General features: G+C 46.2%; 3 protein-coding genes across 14 annotated transcripts in view; 1 reads left to right on the top strand and 2 right to left on the bottom strand.

Annotated features, from left to right (window-relative positions):
* Positions 1-929: 929 nt before the first annotated feature.
* Positions 930-6,224, top strand: LOC308144751 (zinc finger protein 706). The gene is made up of 4 exons (XM_080515954.1): positions 930-971; positions 3,112-3,262; positions 4,903-5,024; positions 5,452-6,224. The coding sequence occupies exons 2-3, from the start codon at positions 3,128-3,130 to the stop codon at positions 4,996-4,998; spliced, it is 231 nt and encodes a 76-aa protein (XP_080372080.1). The 5' UTR covers positions 930-971; positions 3,112-3,127; the 3' UTR covers positions 4,999-5,024; positions 5,452-6,224.
* Positions 6,225-6,786: 562 nt separating this feature from the next.
* Positions 6,787-17,135, bottom strand: bmp8a (bone morphogenetic protein 8a). The gene is made up of 7 exons (XM_080515953.1): positions 15,911-17,135; positions 10,126-10,318; positions 8,682-8,830; positions 8,349-8,528; positions 7,871-7,950; positions 7,674-7,784; positions 6,787-7,076 (listed from the first exon to the last, which is right to left on the bottom strand). The coding sequence occupies exons 1-7, from the start codon at positions 16,440-16,442 to the stop codon at positions 6,927-6,929; spliced, it is 1,395 nt and encodes a 464-aa protein (XP_080372079.1). The 5' UTR covers positions 16,443-17,135; the 3' UTR covers positions 6,787-6,926.
* A 3,260-nt stretch (positions 17,136-20,395) lies between these two features.
* Positions 20,396-27,996, bottom strand: part of macf1a (microtubule actin crosslinking factor 1a) — a 188,620-nt gene continuing 181,019 nt past the window's right edge. For 6 of the 12 annotated variants that reach the window (XM_080515949.1, XM_080515944.1, XM_080515942.1 and 3 more), the window contains 8 exons: positions 27,260-27,277; positions 26,476-26,593; positions 25,746-25,808; positions 25,286-25,318; positions 23,706-23,923; positions 22,723-22,845; positions 22,061-22,169; positions 20,396-21,938 (listed from right to left, as the gene is read on the bottom strand). In XM_080515949.1, the coding sequence (XP_080372075.1) occupies positions 21,691-21,938; positions 22,061-22,169; positions 22,723-22,845; positions 23,706-23,923; positions 25,286-25,318; positions 25,746-25,808; positions 26,476-26,593; positions 27,260-27,277 (930 nt within the window). In that variant the 3' untranslated portion in view covers positions 20,396-21,690. The remainder of the gene's footprint in view (positions 21,939-22,060; positions 22,170-22,722; positions 22,846-23,705; positions 23,924-25,285; positions 25,319-25,745; positions 25,809-26,475; positions 26,594-27,259; positions 27,278-27,996) is intronic. The other 6 variants (XM_080515943.1, XM_080515946.1, XM_080515945.1 and 3 more) reach the window with 5 other exon arrangements.

Here is a 27,996-nt window from a genome sequence, read left to right on the forward strand (position 1 = left end):
GGCCTCATTTACTGTAATAAAGTGATGAAACTGTGCTCAGGAGAGTCACGAGTCGTTTCTCCTCCCTTGAATCCTGTCGTCACCCTCGTCCTGCCAGCATCCGCTTAAATAGATTGTAGTCAGTTACTTCTTTGAACTGCATGTGACTCCAACTACGAATGAAGGTCGTCTTCTATGAGTTCATAAAATGTCCAATTTAGTTTCTGATTTGCAAATATTGAAAAAAAACTAACAAACACTAGGCCGTGTTGGAGAGCCTAAAAAGTGCAATATGATTTTATTTGATATGTACAATAAAATGCTAACCTCAGAGCATACAAAGCTTCAGGCGACTTGTGATCTTTTACACACTGATGTTTGTGCAATGTACTAACTTTTCTACAATCTGGGCTGTATATTGGTTGCTTGTCGATCCAATCCAGAGTTGAGATGCCAGCTGACTTTGGGGAATATCTACCGCAAGGCAAACACAGAGACTTTCATGCTTACAGACAATTCAGGATTATCAAGTAGCCTCAAATGCATGTTTTTCCAACTGCGGGTGGAAACTGGAGCACGCACACACATAGGGAGAAAGATAAAGACTAGTATTTGAAACCTATGACCTTGCTGTGAGGCGAGAGCGCTAACCACTGTGTGGCCTTCATCAGTACGTCAAAGGGCAAATCCAGACAGAGAAGCACCATATTAACACCTATAAATAATTTAGAGCCGCCGATTGGGCTCAAATACACTATTTTGAACAGTGGGAATAAACCGACATGTGCTCAGGAAGAACACGCAAACTACACACCGAAAGAAACGTGGTCCGGACTCGGACCTACGACAAGGTTTTGTCTGCAGTTCCGCTCCGGGCCACCGGGGGCGCTGCGCTCCATTTTGCTTCTGGTCGTTCAAGCCGACCCCGGAGCTTCCGGTTATTAAAAAAAACAAAACGACAAAAGGAGTGCAGGCGGAGTCCGAACTCGAAGGTAAGAAACCGTCCGATAAACGACATATTTACTTTAAGTAAACAGTTCTAACGCACCCGGGTGTTTTCTAACGTATATCGCTAATCAAATATCTTCTCTTTTCACCGCAACGCCGCTGTTGTCATAGATAACGTGAGTGTTTAATGTAGCATTAGCTAACGGTGTTAGCAAGGCGGCGCCGGCTGAGAGAAGGCCTGAGAGGACGAGGAGGATCAGATCCACTAAACTGATGGTTCTCACCACGTTTATCGAACACTTTCAACCGTATTGATGGCTGTGGACCCAAAGAGATACTCCCAATATCCTGTTAACGTCCATTCCAGCTGTTGTGTGTGGCTAGCCGTGTACAGCCTTGAAGCTATAAAAGCTAAGTCAACAGTCAGTTTATCGTTGTTGTTTATGATAACTGTAACACTCAAGGCCTTCCCATGATAAGGACAGTGGGTCAAATGTGAAAGACTGCAACTGGATAGTTATTGAGTGTTAAATAGTTTATGTGTAAAGGGAGGTGTAGACTATGACAGAGTCGTGTGGTTCAGCTTGGCCCAATAGTGTCTATTATTCATGATTCAGTGTTTTTCCAAAGATGTTATTCCCCTTGTTTTCCCTTAAAGCTTCGGTAAGACGTGGTGGAGTTATTGTAAGTCTGGGTGTCAGTCCGTGAAAGAGGAATATGTCGTCGATATGTTTACTTCGATTTGTTTGCCACAAATACAGTCACAGTTTCCTATAAACTGGGATTGTCACACACTTTCAGCCTAGTAGCAGGTATTAGTTCCTCACTTGTACAACAAACTTCCGGAACACCTAAAGGAGCTTGCAATACTCGCTTGTTTTAAATCAGGGCTTAAAACTATTATTTGCTCAGGCTTTCCATTTTATTACCTTTATCTTATGTGTTTATATATAAGTTACTCTACCAGAATCCACACAGGGGAAAATGTAGGACCCTGTTTAGTTGTTAATATGTCTCTAATACTCTGTCAGGACCTTTCTGAAGGAAATGCGTCATTACACTCATACAAACAAACATGTATTTCCAGCATTGAAATTCTGCGGAACACACCCTGGTTTGTTGACACCTTGACGGTCCTGGAAACTCCCGAGAATTCCCGAAATATTGTGTACACAGGATCACGTTTGTACCCTCAATCTCGGGAGAGCTCAATTCGCACTGGATAAACGATTAACGATCAGTTTCACAACATTTAAGACTATTTATATGGCCTGAATACTCTTTCTGGCTGAATTGGTCAAATGTTGTTGATATTTTCGTCTGAGCTGCCGCAGCACCATCTTTAATATCCCAGAAACCCGTGTGTACAAGTTTCTGAAGATGACATCTGTTAACGAAACACAGTTTGGTGGCAGCAAATTCTGTTTGTTTGTAAACATATCAATTTTGGTGTGATAGATTTAGTCAACTCTGGGTTGGAAATTTGTGTAAATGAGTGGTAATGGTCTTGTTTTCGTGTATAGGGTTAGTAGTTACTAATTACGAGTTAGTTAGTAATTTCTGTAGCATTCAGCAACTATACAACCTCGTCATCACACAGTTCATTAAATCCTGTTCAGTCTGAGAGCTACTTATAAGGATACAGAGTAAAATGAATTGCTTCTTGTCACAAAGTTTAAATAATGTTTTTGGTACAGACAAGTATTTTTAAAACATGATAAACACAGGTTTATTACCAGGATTTTGTTCTTAAACAACACTTTATTACCCGGGGCAATTATCTTGTAGAAATGTCAGGCGGGATATTGTGAGTGTTTACAGAACATTTGGTTTAATCCCTTTATTACAGTGAGAGGAGAGAGAAATGACAACAGAACTCTGCAGTCAGTCTGCACAGGCTCATATGTCAGTGGGTGTATTTATTGTTACGTAGTGTAAAATCTCAAGGTCTTAAATAATGTTTTAAGTTATGAATTGTTCTTGATATGTGGATAAAAGTTGCATAGATCTGCCTTTAAGTTAGATATTTTATTGTGTTGATTCAGAATTTTTAGATACTTTTAAATGACCATCCGATAGTTTCTCATACTTGCTAATGCTTCCTTCACTTTTCCTGAAGATCTTTCAGAAAACGCTGGTCGTTCCACTAAACAAACAACATTATAATGGTTTTTCTGTCTGCAGGTCGAAGCTGGGGGCCATGGCTCGTGGGCAGCAGAAGATCCAATCCCAGCAGAAGAACGCCAAGAAGGCAGCAGAGAAGAAGAAGTCTCAGGGCGCCGACCAGAAGACCGCAGCGAAGGCCGCGCTGGTCCACACCTGCCCTGTGTGCCGGGTGAGTGCGACCCACAGTCCTTTTGTTGCTGGGAGGTTCGTGGTCGACGTCAACACGTCGGCTTTGTGTCGAGACAGTGGAGAGAATTAACAAGCTTGCCAAATGTATTGAACACCCAGTCACACCCAGCAAAACCTGTCGACCGTGTGAGTCGTGTCACTGTGATCAGATTTGAGCTTGCGTAACATACACCAATCAGCCATAACAATATGACCAATGTTTTGTAGTTCTCCCCAAAAGAGACAAATGTCTGCTACTTGAGTGATATTGCCAGTAAATACTTAAAAGATCGTCAAACCTCAGTGTTTTCGGGGTCAATGCTGAAAATACAAGTCGTCTTCAGTTGACCTGTTTTCAAGTAAAAACCAAACACTTTTCTTGCGTTTTCTGTGTCCGTTTCCACGACGACGGTGCTCGGAAACACTGGAATTTTCTGGAAAACTTTTTGAAATGCTCCGTCTCCATGGAAATGGGAGGAAGCTCGGCTTTTCTGAAACGCTGCTACTATCAATGCGCACCACCGTTGGAGTAAACGGTTCTTCAGAGTGTCCATATTCTCCTGGGACTTGATAGTTTGATTGTAGTTGACAGTCGCCGTGACAATAATCCACTTCCACCACGCATCTGTGTGTCGTTTCATCACAAATACAAGCAACAGCCCCCAACTCGTGGCCTCACATTCTAACTACATTATTTTCAGTGTTTCCGCCTTTTCCAGGTAAATAGACATAATTTACAAAACGGAACTTTTCTGAAACAAATATGTTGGGTTTTTTTTGTTAGTTTTTTTAACTGTTGTCATGTAAACGTGACCTTAGTCTCCTGGGACATCTATTTTTTGAGCGATGACCACTGCCGACCAGGAAGACTCCACACCAGAGCCAGTTCGACCCCGTCGTCCTCTAATTTGCTGAAATCTATTCACTTTTCACATATTTTCAGATTAACAGATCCATGTTAGAAGTTAAACGTTCTCTTGCTGCCTGATCTGTCCCTCAAGCCTGTAGTTATAATATTATGGCTGATCGCTGTATATTCTGAGGCAGCTGCAAGGAAACCAGGGTTAATTGTTACGACGGTTTGTCAATTTGCAACAACAAAAAAACATCAAATGGATTTTCAATGGAAAGTTGGAAATATCTTTATAGTTGAATGTTTCTGGATTCAGCCAGCAGTCGCTGGTGGAGCTAAAACTGGGAGCTCGCCTTGATTTGGCTTCTTCTCTGGAAGAAGTGGCTGAGGACAGATGACAACACTGCCACCTACAGGCAGGACTTTTGTTTCTTTGACGAAGGTAGCTGGTTTCTTTCAAGTTGCACAAAACACGGTACTGTTGGATGTTTTAGGACGGCAGTGAAAGAGAAAAGCAGCCCACATTCAACTGATTTATTTACATGTATATTCTATTTGTAGCTGCCATTGATCAATGATTTACTCAGATTATTGATAAAGAAAACGATACTATGACCTGTTTCAACTGGGGTTTTTTTCCAGGTTTGTGTTTATCGTATTGAATACAGTCCTTAGACACTCATACACATGCTAAAATCTCTACTGCATTTTATTTTCTCAATGCTGTCAGATAAAAATCTGTTGTATTCACAGAAAATATAACAAGCTCGCTGTCTTTTCTCTTCCAGACACAGATGCCCGACCCCAAAACCTTCAAGCAACACTTTGAGAGCAAACACCCTAAGTCTCCGATGCCTCCCGAGCTGGCTGATGTTCAGGCATGAAGCGCTGCAGCCTGGACCTGATCCTGGTAAGAGGAACCTCCACTCTTATTTCTGTCACTCTTTGACTAGTTTCCCCCCCTTAAACATTAAAAATTCACATTTTTTTAAGCTTAATGTGAGACTATTCTCAGGTCAGTGTTTGGTGCCACTGAACCAGCCTCATAAAATACGTCCCGAGTGTCGCCTGGTTTTTAAAAAGCTCAATTCTTCTATTTAAAGTTGTGGAAAAGATCCCAGGTTACGCTGGTGAGCGGCCGAAGGCAGAAACAATCCTATCACGGCAGTTTAGAGTCGCTAACCCCAGATAACGTGTTTTTTGAACAGCCAGAAAACATGAAGTGTTCAGCCGCCTGCAGCAGGTGTTACAAAAAGGTTGATTCTATAAGCTTTTCGGACTTGTTGAAGCTTGATGCCGTCTAAAACTAAAACAAATATGGAACCTGTCGTTTCCAGATCCACATTGACCACGAAGTAAACGTTGACTCACGGCCTGAAGGATGTTGACGACGAACACTGGGACCCGTCGGTATTCACAGACAGCGGGAGGGGGGGGCGGGGGTGTGTATGTGCCGTGCGTGTGTGTGTGTGTGTGTGTGTGCGTAAGAGAAAACAGTAATGACGGGGCAGACGTACACCAGCAGCCCGCTTTTATATTTATTGTGTACAACGACCTTGGCTTTGAAACGGCACGGCGGATTGCTAGCGCTGAATTAATCTCGCGACTAACGACGGGGAGGGTTTGTCTCTGAAAAGCTTGCGAGAAATTGAAGGAAGGCGCGAATGGCGGCGTCTCCGGGTGGAGACGATGCGTTCACGTCTCCCTGGACGCCGATGTTTTCACGCCCTCTTAGAAAACCAAGGTGCAGGACCATTGGCTGTTAAATATAAGACCAAAACTCATCGTGTGATTCCATTTTATTTTTGAAGTATATCAGTTCCGTTTCGCCTCCTCCGCTGCTCCGCAGGTTTCCACACTCAGAAACAACAGTACCTCACGTTAGACCACACAGCATCTCCCTCTTGGTTGCGTTTAAAACAAAAAAACAACAAAACTCCCATCACCTCGGCAATAAACCCACGTTTGTCCCACTTCAGTTAAACCAGGAAGAGATGTGTAACGCAGACCCCCGTTTTCCATTCTCACTACTCTTAACAGCGCCACGCTGTGCTCAGTGATGCTTTCAGTGGAAAACGTCGGAGGCTCTGATTTGATTTACTGCCAAAATGATTCATTCCTTTTTGGTTCTTTATGTTCACTAGCAGATGAAAATCTAACCAATTTGCTTTCACTGTGTTTTTGTTTACTCTTTTCAATAAATTGAACCATGTATTTAATGTGACTGGTCTTTTCTGATGATTTTGTGGTAAATGTCTCGCCGCTCTTAATGGAAGAGAATATACGAGTGGATAGGGTGTCTTTTCTTTTTATTATGTGTTAAAATGAGAAATATTTTATTAAAGCACATCATTTACAGTCCGTCTCAAGGTATGATCGTAAACATGTTCTTTAAATTGAATAAAAAGCAATTTGATATTCTTCATGTAGCTCTCAGGTAATAAAGGCATCAGTAATGTTTGTTTCACCACCCAGGATCATTTGCCTTTCAAAACAGAGTTTATAAATTAACTGAAGTCCATTAAAATGTTTTTATTTCCATGTGAAAAGGTGAATTTTGACAGGGTATAATAGTTTTAAAGTACTCTGAAAATACCCCCCCGCCACACAACTGTTGACATTCATCAAAGAAACTGATTTTCCATTATTGAAAATGATTGACAACGCAGAAATCTGATTATAAGATGCCTTTAAAGTGCTGATTTAACTTGATAATCTGATCTGGGATCAGGTTTCTGCAGAGTTCCTGTGTGTTTATAAAAAAATAAAATAGAAAATTGGAAATCCCTCGTGTGTAAGGACTCCTCCCCTCTTATAGGCAGCCGCAGGTCTTCACCACCATGTTGCGATGCTTTTTGAGGATGACGTTGTTGTTGTCGTCGTAGAACAGGACGGAGATGGGGCTGAGCTTGGTGGGGGCGCAGCACGCCTTCGGGACCTCGTCAGGCTTCAGGAGGTGGACCTGGCAGAGCGGAGAGATGGCAGATTGTCATTATCGTCTGGTCGTCGGAGGTTTAGGGCCCCGTCTTGAAGCCTGTCGGCCTCAGACCGTCTCAGACAACCACAATCCAGCTCGACCGGCGCAAAAGCCAAGTTCAACATGGAACAATCATGTACAAGTAATATCATCCATCACCTGTGTGAAAGCAGGACCAAATTTAAACGAAACAAGTTAAAACATGAGAAGGCAGATAAATAGTCGGTACAAAAGAAACTAACAACCGTTTGTCCTAAAGCATTTTGAACCTCAGCAAACATCGAGATAAAGAGCAGGATGAACCCAGAAACCAGGCTACAACTAGGACAAGGCCAGATCCAAAGATTTTCCTCCTTAACTAGCTAAAAAAAATCAAAAATCTTTAACAAATAAGGTTAAAAATGATAAAAATTCATCAAAAACATGTTACGAATCAGACTAAACTGCTGAGGAAGCAGGTTGAATCCAGTTAGGAAACTTTTAAAATCAGGCATTAACTGTGTTAAATTTAATATTAGACAGGTGAGAAACCAGGTTAAACAAGCCCAGGTTACAAAAAAAAGAAAAAGAAACAAATCTGACCACTTGCTGGATGAGGGCGTGGTTGGTGGCGTTCATGCAGGAGCCCAGAGGGTAGAAACACTCTCCGTCACAGTAGTACGCTGAATATCCAGTGGGAGCCAAAACCCAGTCCTGGACAGAAAGAAGGGAAGCCATTAATCAACATAAACACGTCGGATCGTATCAGTCTTGACAATAAGAGTCAAAGGAGAACCGACCTTCCAGCCCAGATCGCTGAAGCTGACGTACAGCTCGTGTTTCTTACAGGGCTGACCTCCGTTGTTCACGGGACTGCGGTCTGAACGCAGAGGAAGAAGGTTTGAACAACTTTTTAGGAGAGAATCTAACAGCATTTGTTAAAGTAAGTCAAGTGACTCAAACTGACTCATCTTTAATCTTATTAATTATTACTATGGACCTGCTGGTTATTATCTGGAGTCTTTCAGATGCTTCTCATGATCATTTAACCCGTCACATTCAGTTAAAGAACAAAACGTGAAAGTGGGACATTTTAAACTTTGGACATTCAAGGTTAAGAGTTTTAAAACATACAATCTTACATTTGTACCATGTATTCATGGGGAAACTGTAAAACGGACCCAAATTGAGCCTGTTAATGTCAATTTATGAGAAGTTTAAAGTGCGAGGCCCTTTGGAACCAGAACGAGTTCCACCGCCGCGGCGCCGCCGTCTTACTGTGGATGCTGGGAACCGGCAGGTCGTATTTTGGTTTCTTCCTGCGGGGGTGCGTCTTGACGGCTCTCGGCGGCCGACACGGGATCTGGTTCTCCCTGAAGAAGGTCACCATGAAGGGCTGCTTGGAGCGGGGGCCCCGGCGACCCACCAGGCCGATCCAGCCCGCAGACAGGGAGCGGTCTGGAGGAGGAGGAGGAGGAGGGGAGGCAACGTGAAGAAAAAAAAAAAAACGGGTGTTGTTCTGCAGAGGTAAAGTGTTTTTTGTGTGTTTGTTTCTTTTGATTCTTCCATCAGTCGCTTTCATTGTGGATAAAGACTGATTGGCCGGCTCACCCTCTTCAGTCTCCACATACAGACGTATCCCCAGGTTGCTGCGCGGGTGGAGCAGCCAGTGGTTGGAGGCCGACGTCACGTCGAAGGCCAGCCAGCCCTCCTGGCCTGCAGGGACCGACTGCATGTCCAGCAGCACCAGCTCCGGCTCTCTGAGGGGGAAACGACACCCAAACAGCTACGAGTCATTTCAAATAACCGCGTTAAACTTTATCTACAAAGAAAACAACAAAATAAATGCATCTAACTTGTAAAAGTTAGCAGTGTGGAGAGTCAAATAATAATCCTGAAAGTTTGGACTCGGACGGACAACGTTCCCCTCTTGGTGGCACCAGAGGAAAAGTTTAGAGGGAGACGAACGTATGTGACTCATCGTCCAGAGCGTGTTGAAAGATTTGTGTCTGGGACGGTGGAAAGAAGTTAAATCGAAGGAAAGAAATGCAGAAAATTAAACCTTTGTTTGAAATCATGAAGGCACAAGAAGTGAACCACGACTCGAGGCTTCCTCTTCGAGCGGGAGGGAAAATGTTACAGGTTCTTCTGCTTGTGTTTCTTCATTATAAGAACTTTTCTGTCCCTCTGACAGCCTGGAAACTTTCACTGTACTTATAATCAACCAAATATGAAACATGTTTACAGGACTTTAGTCATTACTGCTATAATCAAGGTGCCGGCCGGCCGGAAACGGATCAGGAATCACTTGGAATTTCGTCAAAAAACTAGAAGAAACACATCCGTGAAAATCATTTAGAAACCCAGAAACCTCTTCTGAATAAATCAAATAAGTGAAAAAACAAGTGAGGAATCAGTCAAAAGTCGAACTAAGGCAAAAAGTCAGCCAAATAATCTGTCCAAGAATGAATTAGAATTATTAAATTGACCAATTGGCCAAAAAGCAGTCAGAAACAAGTGAGAAGCAACTAGAAAAACAGGTGAAAAAAAACAGACCGGCAAGAGAAATCACTTGTAAAAGCATGTAGAGGAACAAAGCAGAAGAAATCCAGCAGAAAACCACAGAGAAAAAAGGCAAATAATCAGAAAACAGGCTGAAAAACACTTGAGAAGAGGCAACAGACCAGGCTCAACTCAAGTCATTCAAACCCAGGAAGAAAAACAGCTCAGGTAAGTGATAATAAAAAAAAAAAAAATGGCTCAAATCAACGGCACTAAAAGTGCTCAACTGAACCAAAACCCATCGAATCTCGAGTGTAAAATAAGTCAGAAAAGAGTCAAAATGAGATTTAAAGCCAATTAACCTGTAAAACGCCCAGTTAATCTCCGTTAAAGCAGATTTAAACGCCACTGGGACGTCAAACCTCACGAGACGCACGACGGAGCTGTGACTGGGACGTCGCCCACCAGAGAACAGCTGCAAACCCAGCGGGCCGTTAAAAGAACCCACAGGAAGGAGGAGGAGGAGGAGGAGGAGGAGGAGAGTGAAGGGAACCTGTGTCTGTTGTCCCTCTGGATCTCGTAGACGGAGATGTGCAGCGTCCGGTTCGCCCTCTGGCCCATCGTCAGCGTCTTGTAGATCCGAAACTCGGCCGCCGTCACCGTCTCGCCCTGGGGCAGCGGGGTCAGGTCGAAACGGAACTCCTTCCAGTAGGGCCGGGGCTGCAGGAGGTCACGCTCCTGCTCCACTGCACACACACACACACACACACACACACACACACACACACACACACACACACACACACACACACACACACACACACACACACACACACACACACACACACACACACACACACACACACACTGAGATCACACAGCTACACACACTGAAAACACAACTTTTTGACAACGGCCCTTTGTTGCTTTGCGTGTGTGTCTTCATTACAAAAGCAGTCAACTCGTGGCCTTTGATTTTTTTTTTTTTTTTTTTTTTTTGCTTTGACGGCTTCGACCACGTGGAGGAAACCAGTGAGTAACAGAGTCAACAGCGTCTGAGCTCCGAGGGGGAAACGCCGGAGGAGAAAATGTGCTCACGCTGTGTGAATAGTGAAGCATTGAGAGTGAGGAAGAGGAGCAGCGGTGTGAAGGTGTGGGAGGAGACGGGTCAGTGAGAAGAGAAGCGAGGCGGAAGAAGGGTCGAGTCAAAGCAACAGGCTGGGTTCTCTGGCTTGAAGAGTCGAGCACACTCGGAGGCCGTTAGAGCAGAAAACTAGCGTCTGACGACACGGCCGCCGCGTCCAAAACCAAAAGTCAGGCTTAACCCGGGAGGGAATGTGTTCCAAAACCAGACTGGAGCTCAGAAAGTCTTGGAAACGACCACAATCCCAGACCAAGAAATCCAACTGGAACGAAGCAGCTAATCAGCCTTTCTGAGTGAGGAGCCGGAGTGGAACCAGGCTGAGACCTGGAGGGAACTCATGAAGGATCAGACCAAGAGACAGTTAGAATCGGAGCTGAAACCAGGATAAAGACGAGTCAGAAACTCAACTAAACCGAGGACAGGAAGCGGGTAACATACAGGCACGAGTCCGGCTTAAAGAGATTCAGAAAGTAGCTCAAAACCAGGATCAAACTTTAGTCGTAAAAGAAATTAAAACAGACGAACGTCAGTCAGAAACCAGATTAAACCCAAAACAAGAAAAAACCTGCTTATTAAGTAAAGATTAACATTATATAATTCATACTTTGTAGTTTACTGTATATTTTTATTGTTAAACGTGTGTGTTTGCTTGTTTGTGTGTGTGCCATGGACACACACACACACACACACACACACACACACACACACACACACACACACACACACACACACACACACACACACACACACACACACACAGTGCAGTAATTAGAGACACTTAGTGCCCTGAACCACGGCAGCTGCTCAGCACACACACCACTAATTGCAGCCCTGCCGGTATTTTTAGAGTCGCTCCCTCCTCGGCAGTATTTTCATCTCGCTTCGTCCCGTTTGCTTTTTTTTTGTGCATTTTTTTTCCCTCGGTGTGTCAGAGGAGTCTTTAATTCTAACCAGCTGTGTCTTCCCCATTACATATACATAGGAACACACACCCTCTCCTCTTCTATTCAACTTACACGAACGACACACGCTGATTAGATTTACTATTTAAACAGGGACTAAATGTCGTACATCTGCACAGGATCAGCGGAACCATCATGTGCATTCACACATTTCTTTTAAAGTTCACAAAAAATTGCAATACTTAGTTTCTTTTTCTTGCTTTTTTTTGTTATTTGCATGTATGTGATGTGTTTTCCAGTAGATCTGTTGAGACTTAGAGGTCGTATAAAAGGATCATTCTGGGTCACTGTTAAAGGCCGTGAGTCACCCTTGTTTACGTGATTTGGAGGATGAGACGCTGCGTTTCTGACGTGTTGACTGAAAAATTTCAGAGCAGAGCAGAACTGTCCAGAGGGAAACCCTTCATTTAACACTGGATGCAGGTTTATTAAAGAGTCCGACCTGAAAAGGAGGGCTTGACGTTTCCCCTCCCGCGAGCAGAATCACAGGAGGAAGGAAGCCATCAGGAAGATAATGTGTAACTGTGAGATAGGCATCAGTCAGGCTGCGCTGGAGATTGAAGCACAGATGTTGACGGGAACCAACAGAAACAGGCTGAACATATCAGAAGTAAGAAACCAGGTTAGAGCTGTAAAAGGTCCAGTTCAAACAAGTCACATATCAGAAACTCAGGCCCAAAAAAAAACCAGTGAAGAATCGGTTGGAAAGCATTTCACACCCTGGCCACAAACAAATCAGAACCTAAAGATAAAATAAGTAAGAAACGATTCTTCATCCAGTTAAAGAACGACTCAAAACCAAATCAGATCTCGTCCAAAAACCTGAAACCGCTTTGGAGCAAAGCCAGAATCCAGTCGGAACCAAACAAGTAGACGTGCATCCTCACACACACAGCGAGAACCTCCGCCTGAGAAGATTCATCCCTCCATCTCCTCCATCCAGCTGAAGGTGGGGTCACTCACGCTCACATTTAGAGCCGCCATTTAGTCTCAAGGTTTCACTTTTTTGAGGGGGAATTGTGGGAAGAAACACAGAGAACATGCAAACTCCACACGGCGAGGCACAAGCTGCAGTCCAGCACATATAAGAAACAACAAAACAGCGCTGAGGGAGGGTGGCGGCGCATGTTTACGTTGACTTGTAACGTAATCTGCATTCTGTCAGCGTTGCTGGTCTGCATGTTTGTACCTCAGGCTGTCAGTGAGATATTACATGTCTGTGGGACATTTTCCAGTGAAAAGAACCTGCACTGATTTAATGGACTCGTTACATCTGACTCCCAGATGGATGCTGAGGATTTTAATCAGTTAAAAAATCTAGAAAACCTGCAGAGCATCTTCTCATGAGACTCTCTACCTGTGTAGATGTTTCTTTCTGAACAGGCAGAAAAAAAACCAATTGTAGTTTAACTCACTAAACTCATCTTATTTGAAAACAAAATCGTTTGTCCTTTAAGTATTGGTGCTAAAGAACATTCTATTAGCTCGGCGCACGCTGGCTGCAGCAGCGCTGGACAATCAGCCGGGCCAAAATAAAAACCTTCTGATATATTTGAATCATGCTGACAGCAAGAATAAACATTTGCGCAGCAGAGGACTGAAACAAAGTCAAAGTCTTGGCTGCGCTGACCTGTCACGGTCAGTGTCATCAGGTTCGCACATGTGTAATTTAATCCCGCACAATTTGCTGCCAAGCTGCAAAGTCAAAAATTCAGTCATTCAAAACCGATGATAGATGCTCAGAGTCACAGGAGAAGGATTTATTTCTTTCTTTCTGTGCAAAATTTTTCATTTTCAGCTTTCACAGCTGTGCAGAGCAGAGAGAAACTCACAGAAAGAGGAAGAAGCGGCTGATCCACTTCAATCTGATCATTATTAATGATCGGCTAAATGTTTAATCATACTGGTAAATGTTTCATTAGTGGTCAAACTGATGTGTTAAAACATACATTTGTGGTGTTTGAAGAAATTCAAGCCTTCACACCATCAAAACGTACTTCAACATATCAGCGGGCCAGAAATTATATAATAAACATAAAATAAACGAGGATTAGGTATGAAAAAACAATGGAAAACTTATAGAGCTGCACTCAAACAACAGCATTTTATGTTTGTCAAACAGCAACCTGACAACCTCTTTTACAACATGATGTTATTCTGCCACTTTGAACAGAATTTTCACAAATCAAGAAATGTGAGAAAGAATCACAGAAGATTTAAGCCTCAGGAACACAGTGTGGTACAGTGGTGTAGTGGAGGCTTTCCATGTGGAGTTTGTACGTGTTTGAAGTCTCTAAGTTGTGAATTTGAGTGTTGCTTACGTTTTGACAGTTGGATGTTATTTCATATTTCCAGTCGCAGACAATTCAGTGTATATAAATATCTGTTTAAAGCACATTTCTCATTCAAAGTAAATAGAAATTACACCATGATTTACAAACTAGTTGTAATTAGTTGATATTCTTCATTAATTATTGAGATTTTCTCAGTTGAATGTTTAAATGTACAGATAACATAAATGTTGATCACAAGGTGGTGCAGCAGTGGTTATTCTACATGCACTACGTTATCAGTAATACATAATGCACCATGAATATTTTGATTGTTATAATCACACACAATTTATCTCGCTCTCTCAGTTACTGTGTGGAACCTTCTCTTGGGGGGGTCCATGTTCCCCACGGACACTTTAGGCCGCCCAACCTGTACCGGCCTTACTTTTCCACATTTATTCATTTGTTCTGTGGGAAGTGGGGCGTAAACGAGACTGTTCCACTGTAATTTGTGTGTTTTAATGCGACGAGTAAAATTCTATGACTGTAAAAAACTCCTCAGAAATACTAAAGTAATTTAACATTGTTTTCGCGGTTATTTGGGCTGTACCATGTTTTAATTTGGGGGGGGGTACCAATTGCACCAATTGAGCAGTGACACTTGCAAAAGACTTAACAGAGAATCTATGGAGATAGAAAAACATTTTATGTACATATTTTCTTCTACAGTATTTTTTTTTTATTAGATTTATATTTATATACCAGAAATAATCGCGTAAAAATCAATGTCCCCACCCTCTCCATCAAGTGGTTTATTCTATTCTAGCGAATGTCATTAGACGACAGCTGTGTTAAATCTGTACCTTTTTTTTAAATTAAAACATTTACTTTATTATCCAAATAGCGCATTATTGAGGTAAGGTGTCTCTTCGTGGTAATATTGAGTTCTTTCTAGCGGCATTGTGACAGTTTGTCCAACCGAAAGCTCGCTAAAGTTAGTTCGTAACTAACTGAAAGCTAACAATTAGTTAGCATGGTTAACATGTACGAGTTTACCTTTAACAGTCACAATGTGAGTTTTTACTATAATATAAATAACAGTCATAATTCGAGTTCGTATTTGTAAGGGATTGACTGTTATTAACTCAATTATTTATAGCTAAAGCCCTCCATCGTTTTCACAGATTTAATCCCAGATGGGCGTTTCAACAGTGACTGACAGGCAACTGGTGAGTAGTCTTGTAATCTATTACTTCTTTTGTAGAGTAAGATTTTTTTCTTTATCCTGATTTTTCAGGAGGGTTTTAGGTGGTAGATAACTTCAGAGTCCAGTCATTAGTTGTGGGATCCGTTTGTACAAACATTGTGTTTAACCATTGTTTTTTTAAGGAAAGATTTCATGCTGGAACAGTGATCAACTGTCTATGGGGGGGGGGGGGGGGGTCTGCATGCAGGTTGAATTTAGTTAAAGGTAAAATGTGCTTTGCAGTTGCTCTCACGTGGTGAAGTGAGTGTCTGGTGTCATTACCTTCAGACTGGTGCAGCCCAGTGGAGACAAAGTTTACAAAAATATGAAAACGTCTCAGGATCTAAAACGAGGTATTTTGAACTAAACTTGATCAGGTTTAATTGTTAACTTCTCCAGTCCTCTCAGAATTATGTCTATAAGTTGCTGATCAAATAATACATGATTATACAGTCATGATGAACATGGAAGTTAAATATATAAGTTATAAATTGGGTTTGTTTGTATCACATTGTGTTGACTGTTATTTTGTAGAAATCGAGCCATAAGATTACTTCTCAACATATTTTACGAGAACTTTGATGAGCACGCTAAGAGAGTTAAAAACCTGCTGATGTCAGCTTGTCGACTGTCCATCACACCTGAATTGGGATAAAAGTTCTCCGTATAATCGTCGACAGTTTTGTGACTTGCTTCACGGACGTGCGACTCACCCAGGTTGACGAAGCTCATCACCGTGTCGGCCTCGCTGACCACCGTCCCCAGCGGCGGCGTGTGCGTGCTCAGAGTCGGCAGGGCGGCCAGGTTGACCTGGGTCGCCCCGCCTAACCGGCCCACGCCGGGTCCGTTTATGATAATCTCATTGCCTTCGTCCTCGCCGTCCACCGCCATGGCGTGGTAAAGGTCCAGCATGAACAGCGGCGCGGAGGAGGGCGGCCGCAGCGGCGGGTGTGGGCGCGGCCGCCCCGGCAGACCCAGGATGGACAGGATCTCCTTCTGCATCTCCTTCTTCTCCCGCCCGCTGAGCCGGCGGAAGCTGGAGTGGACCACGGCCTCGGCCTGGTGGCTCCACAGCGACAGGGCGAGCAGGAGCAGCAGGGGCAGGAGGAGCAGCGTGCGGCGGTGGAGGACGGAGGACGGCCCGCCGCCGCGCTGCCGGCCCCGGCAGGACGGCGTGCCGGAGGCCTCCGGGTCCATGGCGGCCGCCTGCCTCGGCTTGCTCTCCAAGTCAAAGTCTTCCCTCATTAATTACGACGCGGCAGGTTTTCCCGACTCCTCGGCTGATCGCTCACCGACTCTGACCGGCGGCGGCGCTTGTGCTCGCTCCAGTTTGTCCCCCGCAGACAATTACAGTGCTGCTTTCTGCCCGGCGTGTTTAGAGGAAGGCTGCCTCTGGACTGGACGTGTTTACGGCCTTAAACTGCCTCTGTTTATCTCTCCCTCCCTGCTGGCCTTCCTCTCCCCCTCGTCTACCTTCTGTAATCTCCAAAGGGGAAGGAGAGAAAAAAAACCCTCAGTGGTGCAGCAGAAGAAACAGAGATAATGAGAGTGACAGCATAATTACAAGCTCTCCCTCTGTGTTTTGAATATAGACAAACAATAACCCCGCGGAAGATTACGCCGAGCTTTTGAAGCCGTAAACTCGCAGGATGGAAAAGCGATTTCGGTGATGAGCAGGTGGAGTGAAACCCGAGAGGCGAGCGTCGGGTTTCCCTGCGGCGGCGTGAGGCAGTGGAGGAGTTCACACCTGCAGCCAGTCACCCAAGTTCCTCACAGTGAAGAGGAATCCTTCCTCCGCTCATCTTTCAGCCGTCATCCGTCCGCTCCCCACCCACACGTCTCCGGGGCTCCTCGAGTCTTAATCCAATTTCTAAAAGAGGAAATTGTTTCTCCCCCCCTCCCTCCGACGGTGACCGGTGTGGAGAGGCGAGAGGTTCCCCTGCCGTCCTCCGCTCACTGTGAGCCGCGCTGCCAGTGTGTGGATGAAGCCTCCACCAGGAGGGAGTTCCCCTCCATGCCTCCGCCTCCTCCACCCCTCCCAGTGGTCGCTCCGGGGAGACCTCATCCCTCTCTCCCTCCACCCTTCTATCTTTTCATCCTCTCATGACTGCTTCCTTTCATCGCTGCTCAGCTTGGAGCTCCGGCGGCTCAGGGAGCTAAAACTCCTCCAAACTCACAAACCAGTAAAATCACATCACAGAAAAAACCCCACTTAAAGAGGATGTATAGAATAACCAGTGAGCTGTTAGAAACCTGAAACATTAACACATAATAAAGACTAACATTGTTTTAGGTTCCTGAATGTCTTTTCCTCAGCTTGTTCCACTAAATAGAGTGTGAGCAGCTTCCTGCCGACTCAGCACGACGCCACGGTTTTAGTGTCGCTTCAGGTGAGACGTTGTACGACTGGTTTATTCTCCAGTCAGACCAAAGCCTCTCAGGCGCAGACAGAACAGGCAGACCCCCCCCACCCCCGTCCCCCCCGTCCCTCTGTGACCCGCTATCTTCACCCTCCAGTGCTCAGATCACATGATCGGACTCGTCTTCAAGCGAAACGACGACCAGAACGTTTGCTCAGAGTTCTTTGGGGCCCGTCGTGGTTCAGGGCCGGCAGAACCTTCACCGACATGGTCGAGGCGGGGACTCAAACCACCAACCTCACCCGAGGCTGAATCCGTTTGAACCCCGATGACTTTTTGTCACTTTAAAGGTGCACGGGGGGAGTTTTTTTTTCTTTCTTCTTCTTCTTTCTTCCTTTGCCAGATTTTCCGGCAAACAAGAATTAAAACCGCGACCGTGACGCTTTCACACATCTGTAAACATTTGTGCCGTGCAGCTGCAGTTTGCGCGGCGCTGGAAGCTTCCTGAGCAGCAGCTCGGCGACACCGGCGGCACTCGGAGGGAAGAAATGACTCAAATAGAGTCCTGAGGCCCGCGCCTGTGTGCCAGCTCGTGTTTGTGTACTCTCCCCTTCAAAGCGGCCTGGTACTCGTGGTCACTTTGAAAGGCATGAATAACACTGACCAAACCAGAGTGACCGCGGTTCATTCTGTCCTGGCCGAAAGGGCGAGTCCCAAATGCCAGGAATTAACAATCCGCTCATTTTGGGGTTGTTTTTTTTTTTTTTTCTTCGCTCTGCACATCTGCAACGTGAGCTTTCATCTGGGGAGATAAAGGAGAGAGGAGTGGGAAAAGACGCGAAGAGGTGAATGAAGGGGCGCGTGCCCGTGGAACCATACGAAACCAACGCAAACCTAAAAAAAAAAAAAAAGAGAGAGAGACATTCCTGAGAGTCGGGAGTGGTGGAACAGAGCGCAGACTGTCAGCAGGGAGACGTCGGGGGATGATGGATGGACTCCCGGCAGGACGGGCGGAGATGATGGAGAGTGGACAGAAAAAGCGCGGAGCGGGTGTTAGTGTACACACAGCTGCGCCGGCTGGACTCAGACCGCATCATCTCCGGCGAAACCGCCGAATAAACACAACCCAGTTGTTTTCAAACCCCCGTCGTCGCCTCACACGGCAGGAACCGGAGCGGTCATCAGCAGACGAGTGACAAACGCTTCAGCACACACACCCCTCTCACCCCCCCCCCCTCCTCCTCCTTCACTTCCTCTGCACAGAAAGGAAGAGCCAGTCGGGTGTGGCCTTATCTCAAACAGGATAATTACCGAGAAACGTCCGGTTCCTGCCTCCCACTCTGTGGTCTGCTGAGGAGCCGAGGCTTGCTCACACTCACACTCACACTCACACAAAAAAAAGATCAATTAAAAACTAGTTCTAATGTTACAATAACATTATTTTTCATCTTGGATCGTGAAGTGATTAAGAGCATGTGGAGGAAAAAAAGGGGAATTTGAATCTGAGGAAAGAAAATGTTGCAAATGTCTTCAAACAGCTCAATGATCTGACTAATTATGATAATTAATGGAAACTAAAGTGAATCAAACAAAGTAACAAGGTTTCATTAAAAAAAACTTACAAAACACAAAATATCGAGAGATGACAGTTTCTTTAGAACTGGAGGCTGGAACTTCCCACAGATGTGCAGAATCAAATATATATGATTATGAGTTACCCCTTTAAAAAGTAACTTACTTTACCGATTACTTGTTTTTGAAAGTAACTAAGTTATATTGCCTTTCAGCACCCCCCCTCCAATCATCTCAACATGAAAATGAAAAAACTGCTCATCACTGCCTCCTGCTCCATGTTTATATATATTTTAACTTTTGACCTTCATTTATATCACTGTGTTATCAGATTTTTACTATTACTAGCATATATTTACCTCGTGATGTATTATTTATTTTATTCATTTATCCTGCTCTATGCTACCATCTAATTGCCTCATTGATTGATTGATTCCTCAAGGTTCTCAGGAAAATCACTAAAATAGTGCAACATCTCTGCAGTTGTGTTCTTGTTGCAATGACGAGCTTTATTGATTATATTTGGTAGTTCCTGTTTCTTCTGTTCTCTTGAGCGAGTCGGCCTGTGATTGGCCGGGAGCGGCGATGGGGGCGGAGCATCTTTTCTTTCTTGAAATGTGCATCATGTCCTGTTTTTGAGCGTTCCCACACATACAAATAACCGAGACAGTGTTTTTTTTTTTTTTTTACTGCAAGCATATTTTTTTAATACAAAAACAGAACAAAAAAATTGTTGATAATTTTAGTTTTTTTTACTTTTACACAATTGACTCCCTGTACCCCCCCTCCCCCCCCCCCCCATGTCGTCGTCACACAGAGTCACACAGCATCAAAAGGTGTTGGACTGTGTCCTGCGCCTCCAATCCCGCCGCCACTCAGAGAGACAATAAATAAATAAAAATCACCTTAAGATGTCTTGTTTTCATTAGTTTCCATAGACTTCATCTCTCCCACCGAGATTACACACAGAGACAACTTGACCCCGCTGACAACGGGACAATTGGGGGGGGAAAGAAAAAAAAGCCTAGAAGAAGAGACGCGAGGGGGGGGGGGAGGGGCCGCGAGGGTGGAAGAACCCACCCTCATTGGTCCGTTCTGCCCGGGTCTCCCGTCATTCATGACTGTAGTCGTTTCTACACATGAAGGGCAAAACCCCTTTGGTCGTGGTCAGGAAATCAGGAAATCAGGAAATCGTCGTCATTAGCAATAAAGAAACGTTAAACAAACAAGGCTGCCACTAGAATCAGAGACCTAGTGAGTGATGTCATGACACAATGAAGTCGAAGCACACTTTACACACAAACCATGTCATGAGAGTGGAGTGGTACAAAAAAAAAAAAACAACAAGAAAATCCTTTACCCATAATACTAGATCACTCTGCGAATGGAGATATGACATGAAACGGAAAAATAAATAGATCTTTCTCTCAAGCTAGATAACAAAAGTACAACTGGATTATAAATTAACCAGAAAAAAAACAAAAATGACATTCGCAAATTAAACGTTTTGCAGCGACTCAAGTCAATGACCTTTAATATTCCTGTAACAAAGACACATGATACACACCAGTGTGTGTGTGTGTGTGTGTGTGTGTGTGTGTGTGTGTGTGTGTGTGTGCTGCTGAAGGCAACACCGTGGAGACGTCTTCAGGTGGGACAGCAGAGGAGGAGACGTTAGTGCATGCTGGTTGTAGGACTGAACATGAACGGGGCTCAGGTTACACGTGTCTCAGTAAATGTGCCGCTCGCTGCAGCGCGTCGCAGTAAAAATAGTCCCTTCCTAGTTTGTGATGTCTGTGCGAGGAAACCGCAGCGCCCGGAGCTGCGCTGGCGTTCCTGTGGCCGGGAGTCTGCATCGCGGTGTTTCAGTGTGCTGTCCCCCCCCCACCCCCCCCCCACCCCGAGTCTGAGGTTGGACGTGTGTGTCTGTCCTGTGTGTTTCTGCTGAGACGAGCCTTTCTGCTCCCCAGCCCCGGGAGGCGACATGGCAGTCGTTGCATATTTATTCTGTGAACTCATAATAGGCATCTGACCCACGAGCCAAAATATTTACCCACAATTCTTTTCTTTTTCTTTTTCCTGAATGTCTAAGCCTGTATTGTTGTTGTCTTGGTCGCCATGGCGGCGGCGGCGGCGGCGTGACCCCGCCTCTGTTAAAGTGTATTTCTGTGGTGTGAAGCAGTGACGGGTGTGTAACACAAAGTAAGGCAGCATCATGTCAGATCAATGTCTGTTCCTGGCTGACGGGGAGAAGGAGCAGGAGGCTGGAAGGCAAACGAGGAGGAGGGGGGGGGGGGGTCGGTGAAGACGGTGTGGAACCCCCCCACCCCCCATTTCAGATCTCCTCTTGTGCAGTCGCTCTAACAGACGGGGGGGGGGGGGGAAGTGAAGAGGAGTCGCTCCTCCTCCTCTCCCCCTCAACATTAGTCATAGTGCACAAATTCTAGTCAAGCCCTATGGATGGATGGTCCGTTTGCTGGTGCCCCCACTTCGGCTGGAGATCCCCCCCCTCTCCCCCGCCCCCCCGTCGCCGGGGCGGTCCGATCGCCGTCGTTCCAAAGTTATTTCTTTGCGGAGCCGGTGGTCTTTGGGCTGGGTGCCTTCTTGGAGATGGTGGGGATCTTGGAGGGCTTGGCTCCGCCCCCCGGCCGCCTCGGGGTGTCTGAGGTGTCGGAGCAGACGGAGCGGGCGTCCTGGAGCTCCGACGCATCCGAGGCGTCGCTGCCGCGGCGGCTGCTCGCTCTGCTGCCGGCGCGGCTGCCGGCCCGGCTGGTCGGCCCGCTGGCTGTGGACGCCCCTCGCTTTGGATCTGACGGGAAGGAGGAAGGAGGAAGTTTGACTCTTGGGAAATGCGGCTGTGACACGTTTTGTTGTGTTTTTGTAGAATAAAAAATATATAATTTATTTTTATAATAAAAAAAGGCGTCTCACCGGTTCGTGACGGTTTGCTGGTGTGTGACGTTCCTCCGTTCTCTCCCGTCAGTGAGCCTCGGCTCGAGTGGAACGGCGGTCGCTTCAGCTTGGACCCCGACGGCGCCCCCTGCAGGAGCAATCCGTTATCACCTCCAACACGGCAGGTTTCTGAACATCGACTCATCTACACCACGACAAACAGCCAATCACGGACACACAAATAATTAAAAAAAAATGAAAGCTAAACACACAGACTGACCGCTCTGCTCTCTATGAACTACAACTACTTGTTTTGTGTTTTTGAAAGTCGTCAATAGGAAATGTTCTCATCTGAACACTGAAACACAAATATGTTCAGTTTTCTGATGCGTGAAGCTTCAACATTCAGCCCAACGGCAGAAGAAGTTTTCTTCAGTGGCACTTGTCAAGTTGGTGTTTTATTTACATTGTAAAAAAAAATATTTCTCTTAACTGTGGTAAGAACCAAGAAGCTAAAATCTAAAATGTAACTTTGAGGAACAAATATCCTCTCCGGTGGAGTTTAAATTTGAACTTCAGCTGGAAGAAGCGGGACGCCGGCACCCGGGCGTGTGCGTTAGTGCATTAGGGGTTCAGTTGGGGGTGGGTGGAGGTGGAGGTGGGAGGTGGGAGGTGGGGGGAGGGGGGGGTGAGTGTGTTACCTCGTGCCCAGGAGTGCTGTGGTTGTGACCGAGATCTGGGCAGCAGTGGCATTTGGTGGGCGTTGGAGTTTTACTGTGTGCCAGCCAGGGCTTGGCATAGTCACGAGAGTGAGTATGGGAGGACTGGAGGGAGGAAGGGAAGGAAGGAAGGAGGAAGGAGGGAAGGAAGGAAGCAAAGCAGCGAAGGGGGGAGTGCAAATGAAGGCGGGGGGGGAGTGAAATATGGAGGGAGGGGGAGGAGTGATTGGATGTGAGGGAGTGCAGCAAAATGTTGGGTTTTTTTGTGTAGCAGATGATTTTGTTGTTGTTGTTGTTGTTGAAAGCAGCAGTGCAGGAGGGACATTTTGAATCCAGGTCAGCAGGATGAAAGGAACGAGGGGAAAAAGGTACAAAGATGAAGAAAAAAAAAAAAAAAAACAAAGAACAAAAAAAAAAAATTCACGGTTAAGGATGCAGTGATTTCTGACAACAGGATGACAACAGATGAACAATGTGGAACAAAAATCCTCAGAAATAGAAACAATGTGGGACCGACTGACAGAAGCTCTTTAACAGTGAGAACGTGACAAACACTGACATGAACAACAACAAGGAACAGACGATCGACGTGTTCAAGCAACAATTCCACTCAGTGACACGACGCGTCTGTTGACCTTCAGAAATGTGCGTCACTTTTGACAGATCAGGTTTCGTCTTGTTTACTAAAGAATGTTTACATGAACCAACAATCTGCAGTTCCAGTGAAGCTCAGCAGAAATGAGTTGGAGACCAATCCTACTTCTCGTTCCTCCGTCACAGCAACGTTTCACCAGACTCTATCGTCAACTAAACTTTCTCTGCTGGAAACTTTTAGTCTTTCCGATCGTCTGGAATTCAAGACGAGCCTGAAACCAATTTGTTTTATGTTGTAGCTTCCTGAGCGACGGAGACGAGGACACCCGGCGCCTCCGGGTCTGAAACGGCGGTAACGTGGCTGCTCTTACCCTGGACGAGGCCGAGGCGGTGGGCGTGGCCGGCGCCGAGGGGGCCGAGGGGAGCGAGGCGCCGCTGTGCGAGGCCGAGGAGGAGGAGCGGGTGGGCGAGGCGTTGCGAGAGCCCGGCTTGGAGCGCCGGCCTCGGGAGCGGAAGGCGGCCAGACCCTGGGACGTTACTTCAGGAAGGATGAACTTCTCCCTCAGCTCCAGGTTGGTGCGACCCCGAGCTGTGGAGGGACGGACGGAGGGGACGGAGGGGACAACCGAGACAAAAGTTAGCTGAACTGACCAGCGCAGGCTCAACGTTTCCTCCAGCAGGGGGCAGCAGAGGCAGCGAGCAGTGAGGGGAAGAGTCGGTGCTTCCTTGGCTGCAGCCTTCAGAGTTGGTGTGTGTTTGGTTTGAGAGTGCATGTGAGCAGATGTTTGGGGGGAGGGGGGGGGGTTGTCTTTAGAAGGGGTGTGTGAGGGTGTGTGTGTGTGTGTGAGTGCAAGGGGAAGAGGGCTTTAATCTCATACGCAACGAAAGTCAGCAGCTTGTGTGTTCAGGGTTTGGAGACACATCACTTCTTGTTTTTGAGGGACGTCAATAGTTTTAAAAAAACACTGTGTGACACTTTCATTGCGTATTTTCCACCCGAGAGCCCTGAGGGCAGAGCTCTCCTCCTTTTATTCCTCCAACAAGCTCGTCAATTGTCAGTCGACCTCTACTGCAAAGGAGCAACTGAGCTCTGCTGCGTCTATACATGGTGGGTGGGGGGGGGGGGGGGGGGGGGGGGGGGTCATGCCTGGAGAGACTTGAGGGGGGGGGGTTCTCTCTTCTTCAGAAAGACACTCATCAGCATTCTTGTACAGAAATTAGTGCAGCAGCCTCAGCAGACAACAACAAGCCTGGAGAAGCCAGCCAGGGGAGAGAGTGAGGAGAGTGAATGGTTCGGGGGGAAGAGACTCAAATAACAGAGAAAGGATGAAGAATTTAGAGTGTGAATGAGAGAGGAGGAGGAGGAGGGGGGGGGATGTCGAGGGCTGCAGATCGCTGTAGCAGCAGTGCAGCTTCAGGCCTCGCAGCAACCCGACAGCAAGGCCATTCAACGGAACGGGTGCACCCTGCAATTACGCTCCCCCTCAGAGCCAGCCACCAAGGTGCACCCTGTAATTGTGTCTCCCACCAACCAGCCATCGCAGTTAAAGGAGCAGCGTTATTAGAAAACCCAGGCTGGCCACGCCCAGGTCTGCACGCCGCCTCTCCGGAGGCCGTGAGGCACTTTTTACTCTCTTCAGACACACAAATGCGAACTAGCAAAGTCCACCGTGGCAATGGAACAGTCGTTTACTTTAAGGTTTAGCTCACAATAGAAAGAAGTTCTTTAAAAAGACCAGGGCTTGACCAAGTCGTGCTTCTTATGGTGAGTGAAGACAAGCGAGATGCAAACGTGTGGCACACAGACGAGGCCGACACACAAACCTGACCAGGTTTAAAACACAGATATGTGGACAGACAGAGAGGACAGCTGCATGTTAACGATGGAGGCTGACAGACTGATGAGGAGTGAGAAGAGATGGAGTGAGAGACCGAGAGGAAGAGTAGATACCTCGGCAGCAGAAATAGCCAGGAGTGACTGTCACTGAGAGACACAAGAGACAGTGTGAAATATCGGCATGCTGTAGTGGGGGAATGAAGAAACACACACTGATACCACTAACTCCCCCCCCCCCCACACACACACACACACACACACACACACAAAACCAGCAACTGTCCTGTAACGCGTTTCAGTCGGGAGGATTTGTGGGGTTGCGCGAGCTGCGACAGGCACGAGGAGGTCAGGAGAGTGAGGAGGGAGACACAACGTTAGTCAGGTGATCACAGTCAGCAAGGCACAGCGACAAGGCCAAACCAACAAACTGAAGGAGGAGAGGAACGATGATGGAAGAGGACAAGAAACCTGGCGGAGGAAACCACGCAAAACAAACCGGATGGAGGAAAGACGGGCAGTTAGGAAAAAGCATGAGAGAGAGAGAGAGAGAGACAGAGAGAGAGAGAAGTCCAACCTATACGAGATGAGATGGAGCTACTGGAATCGGAGCGGAGGATCTTAAGTCCTGGATGTTGCACTGAGGAAAGAGAAAGGGGGGGAGAGGGAGGGAGGGAGGGAGGAAGAGAAAGGGGGAGGAAGAGGAGAGAACTGAGGACCATGCACCATGCAGTACTACAGTTTAATATCCGACAGCATGAAGAGTGGATAGAGACACCGAGGGGACAGTAGAGATGGACAGATACTTCAGACGGAGAGAGAGAGAGAGAGAAACATGGAGAGAGAATCACGACTCCCGAGGAGACCGACAGATACGACGACGCCAGAGGAGAGAAACGTGAGCGGCTGCTTCACCTGCTGACACAACGTGACAAAGGTTTTAGAGACGCTGAGACTTCCCTCAGTGTGTGTGTGTGTGTGTGTGTGTGTGTGTTTTAGAATAACTTAAGGACATGAACCCTGCAATGATTCTCAAACTGTGGTACAAACACCAGCAGCAGCACCTGACCGCCCTCTAGTGGTGTGTGAAGGAAAGAACCCTTAAGATTGAAATAACGGTTACAACTTCTTTTTTCTTTAACCTGGAACAGCAGCAAAGTGCAAGTTTGAGATATTGATGAAGGTCAAATATACAATTATTTAGTAGATGTAATGAATATTATCTGATGTCTCTGTATCAGTGGGACTCTTCTGTGTGTGTGTGTGACAGAGTGTGAGAAGTGTGTTGGTCTGGAAACGCCTCTCACCTCGACACGGGTCGTTCTTCACCAGAAACTCGTCCAGCGCCATCCAGCCTCCTCCGACTCTCACCATCACCGTGCTGCGCAGGATCCTCACCAGACGCAGCTGCTGAGAGTCTCCGAACTGAGGGAGTCCGCAGAAGAGGTGGAGAACCAGAGAACCAGTGAGTAACGGCATCAGTAGAGAGCTGATTTATCACTGCTGATTATTCAAGAATCCCAAACGATCGATTCTACTTCATGCATCAACAGAAAAAACCAAAAAAAAAAGAATCATGCAAAACTTGAGGTGTTGATTTTCAGCCCGGTTCACCAGCAGCTCCTAAATCTACAGACGATCACGTAACGGCTTCAAATCAGGACTTTGGTTCCTGAACCGCCGGCAGCAAAGCAGCTCTCCAAAGCCATTCCCGGGTCTCTCCCCTCCCAGCAGCTTCACACCAAAGCGTTCCATACATCGCCCAACCACTAACTACCACTCCAGCCATGTCACCGTCACGTCACCCGCCTCGCATTGTGCAATTTGTCCCTTTCAACACCCAACAATTCACAGCAGGAAGACCCGCGGGCGAGAAACCTGCTCAACTCGCCCCGGAGACAACAAGGAAGTGCTTCTTCTGTCAGAGATGCTGCTTTTTAAGATGATCAGAGTGAACAAACACCAAAACAAAACCCCACTAAGGCCTGAGAGAGAGAGAGAGAGTCTCTGGATCTGCACTTCTTTGTTTCTTCAGAAGCGGCGAGCAGATTTCACGCTTTCATTCACAGCAGACGACTCGCGTTACTTTACCTGATTTCCGAGGAAGAACTACAATAAATCCCGGAGACACGGAGCAGAGGAACACAAGGAGAAAGAAAAAGAGCAAGAATGAAACAACACGAACACAAAACTGCTTTATCTGAACAAGGTGGAGCTGCTTCTCATCTTCTGTTAGTGACGGCAGGAAGGCGACGGCAGTAGTTTTGTAAACGTGGTGGTGAAGAAGAAGGTGGTGAGAAACAGGGTTGCCAGGTCTGTTTATTTCTTTTATCTTTCTACTGCACTATCCTGAAACACACCTTCAGTGAACGATGGATAAGCTGGTGGAAATTAGTTCACGTGGCGTGAGACAGAGCCGTAGAGTACCAGGGGTCCGGAACATTCATAAGCCGTTCACATTAAATGTTGAGAAATACGTCAGTTTAGTAAAAAGATGCTTGAAGACATTTTTAGAGGCGAAGGAACGATTTAGAATAAACTGGCACTGATTATGTTATTTCAGATGGAAAGTCCTGGTTGTCTTTCAGACCTGGCAACACGGGTAAAGACGAGAACAGAAAAGAAAAAAGATGCAGGCAGACACACATACTGTATATATACACACACACATATATATATACACACACACACACACACACACACACACACACGCACACAGAGTCATTAGTTCCCTCCAGTGTCCTGCAGCCTGACACTGGATCTCATCACCCGGTGGATGATGATTGTGTGGACATACAAACTGCAGCAGTGGTAGTGACGGCCGATCC

Source organism: Blennius ocellaris (assembly GCF_963422515.1).
Source record: "Blennius ocellaris genome assembly, chromosome: 20".
In the NCBI taxonomy this organism is placed as follows: domain Eukaryota; kingdom Metazoa; phylum Chordata; class Actinopteri; order Blenniiformes; family Blenniidae; genus Blennius; species Blennius ocellaris.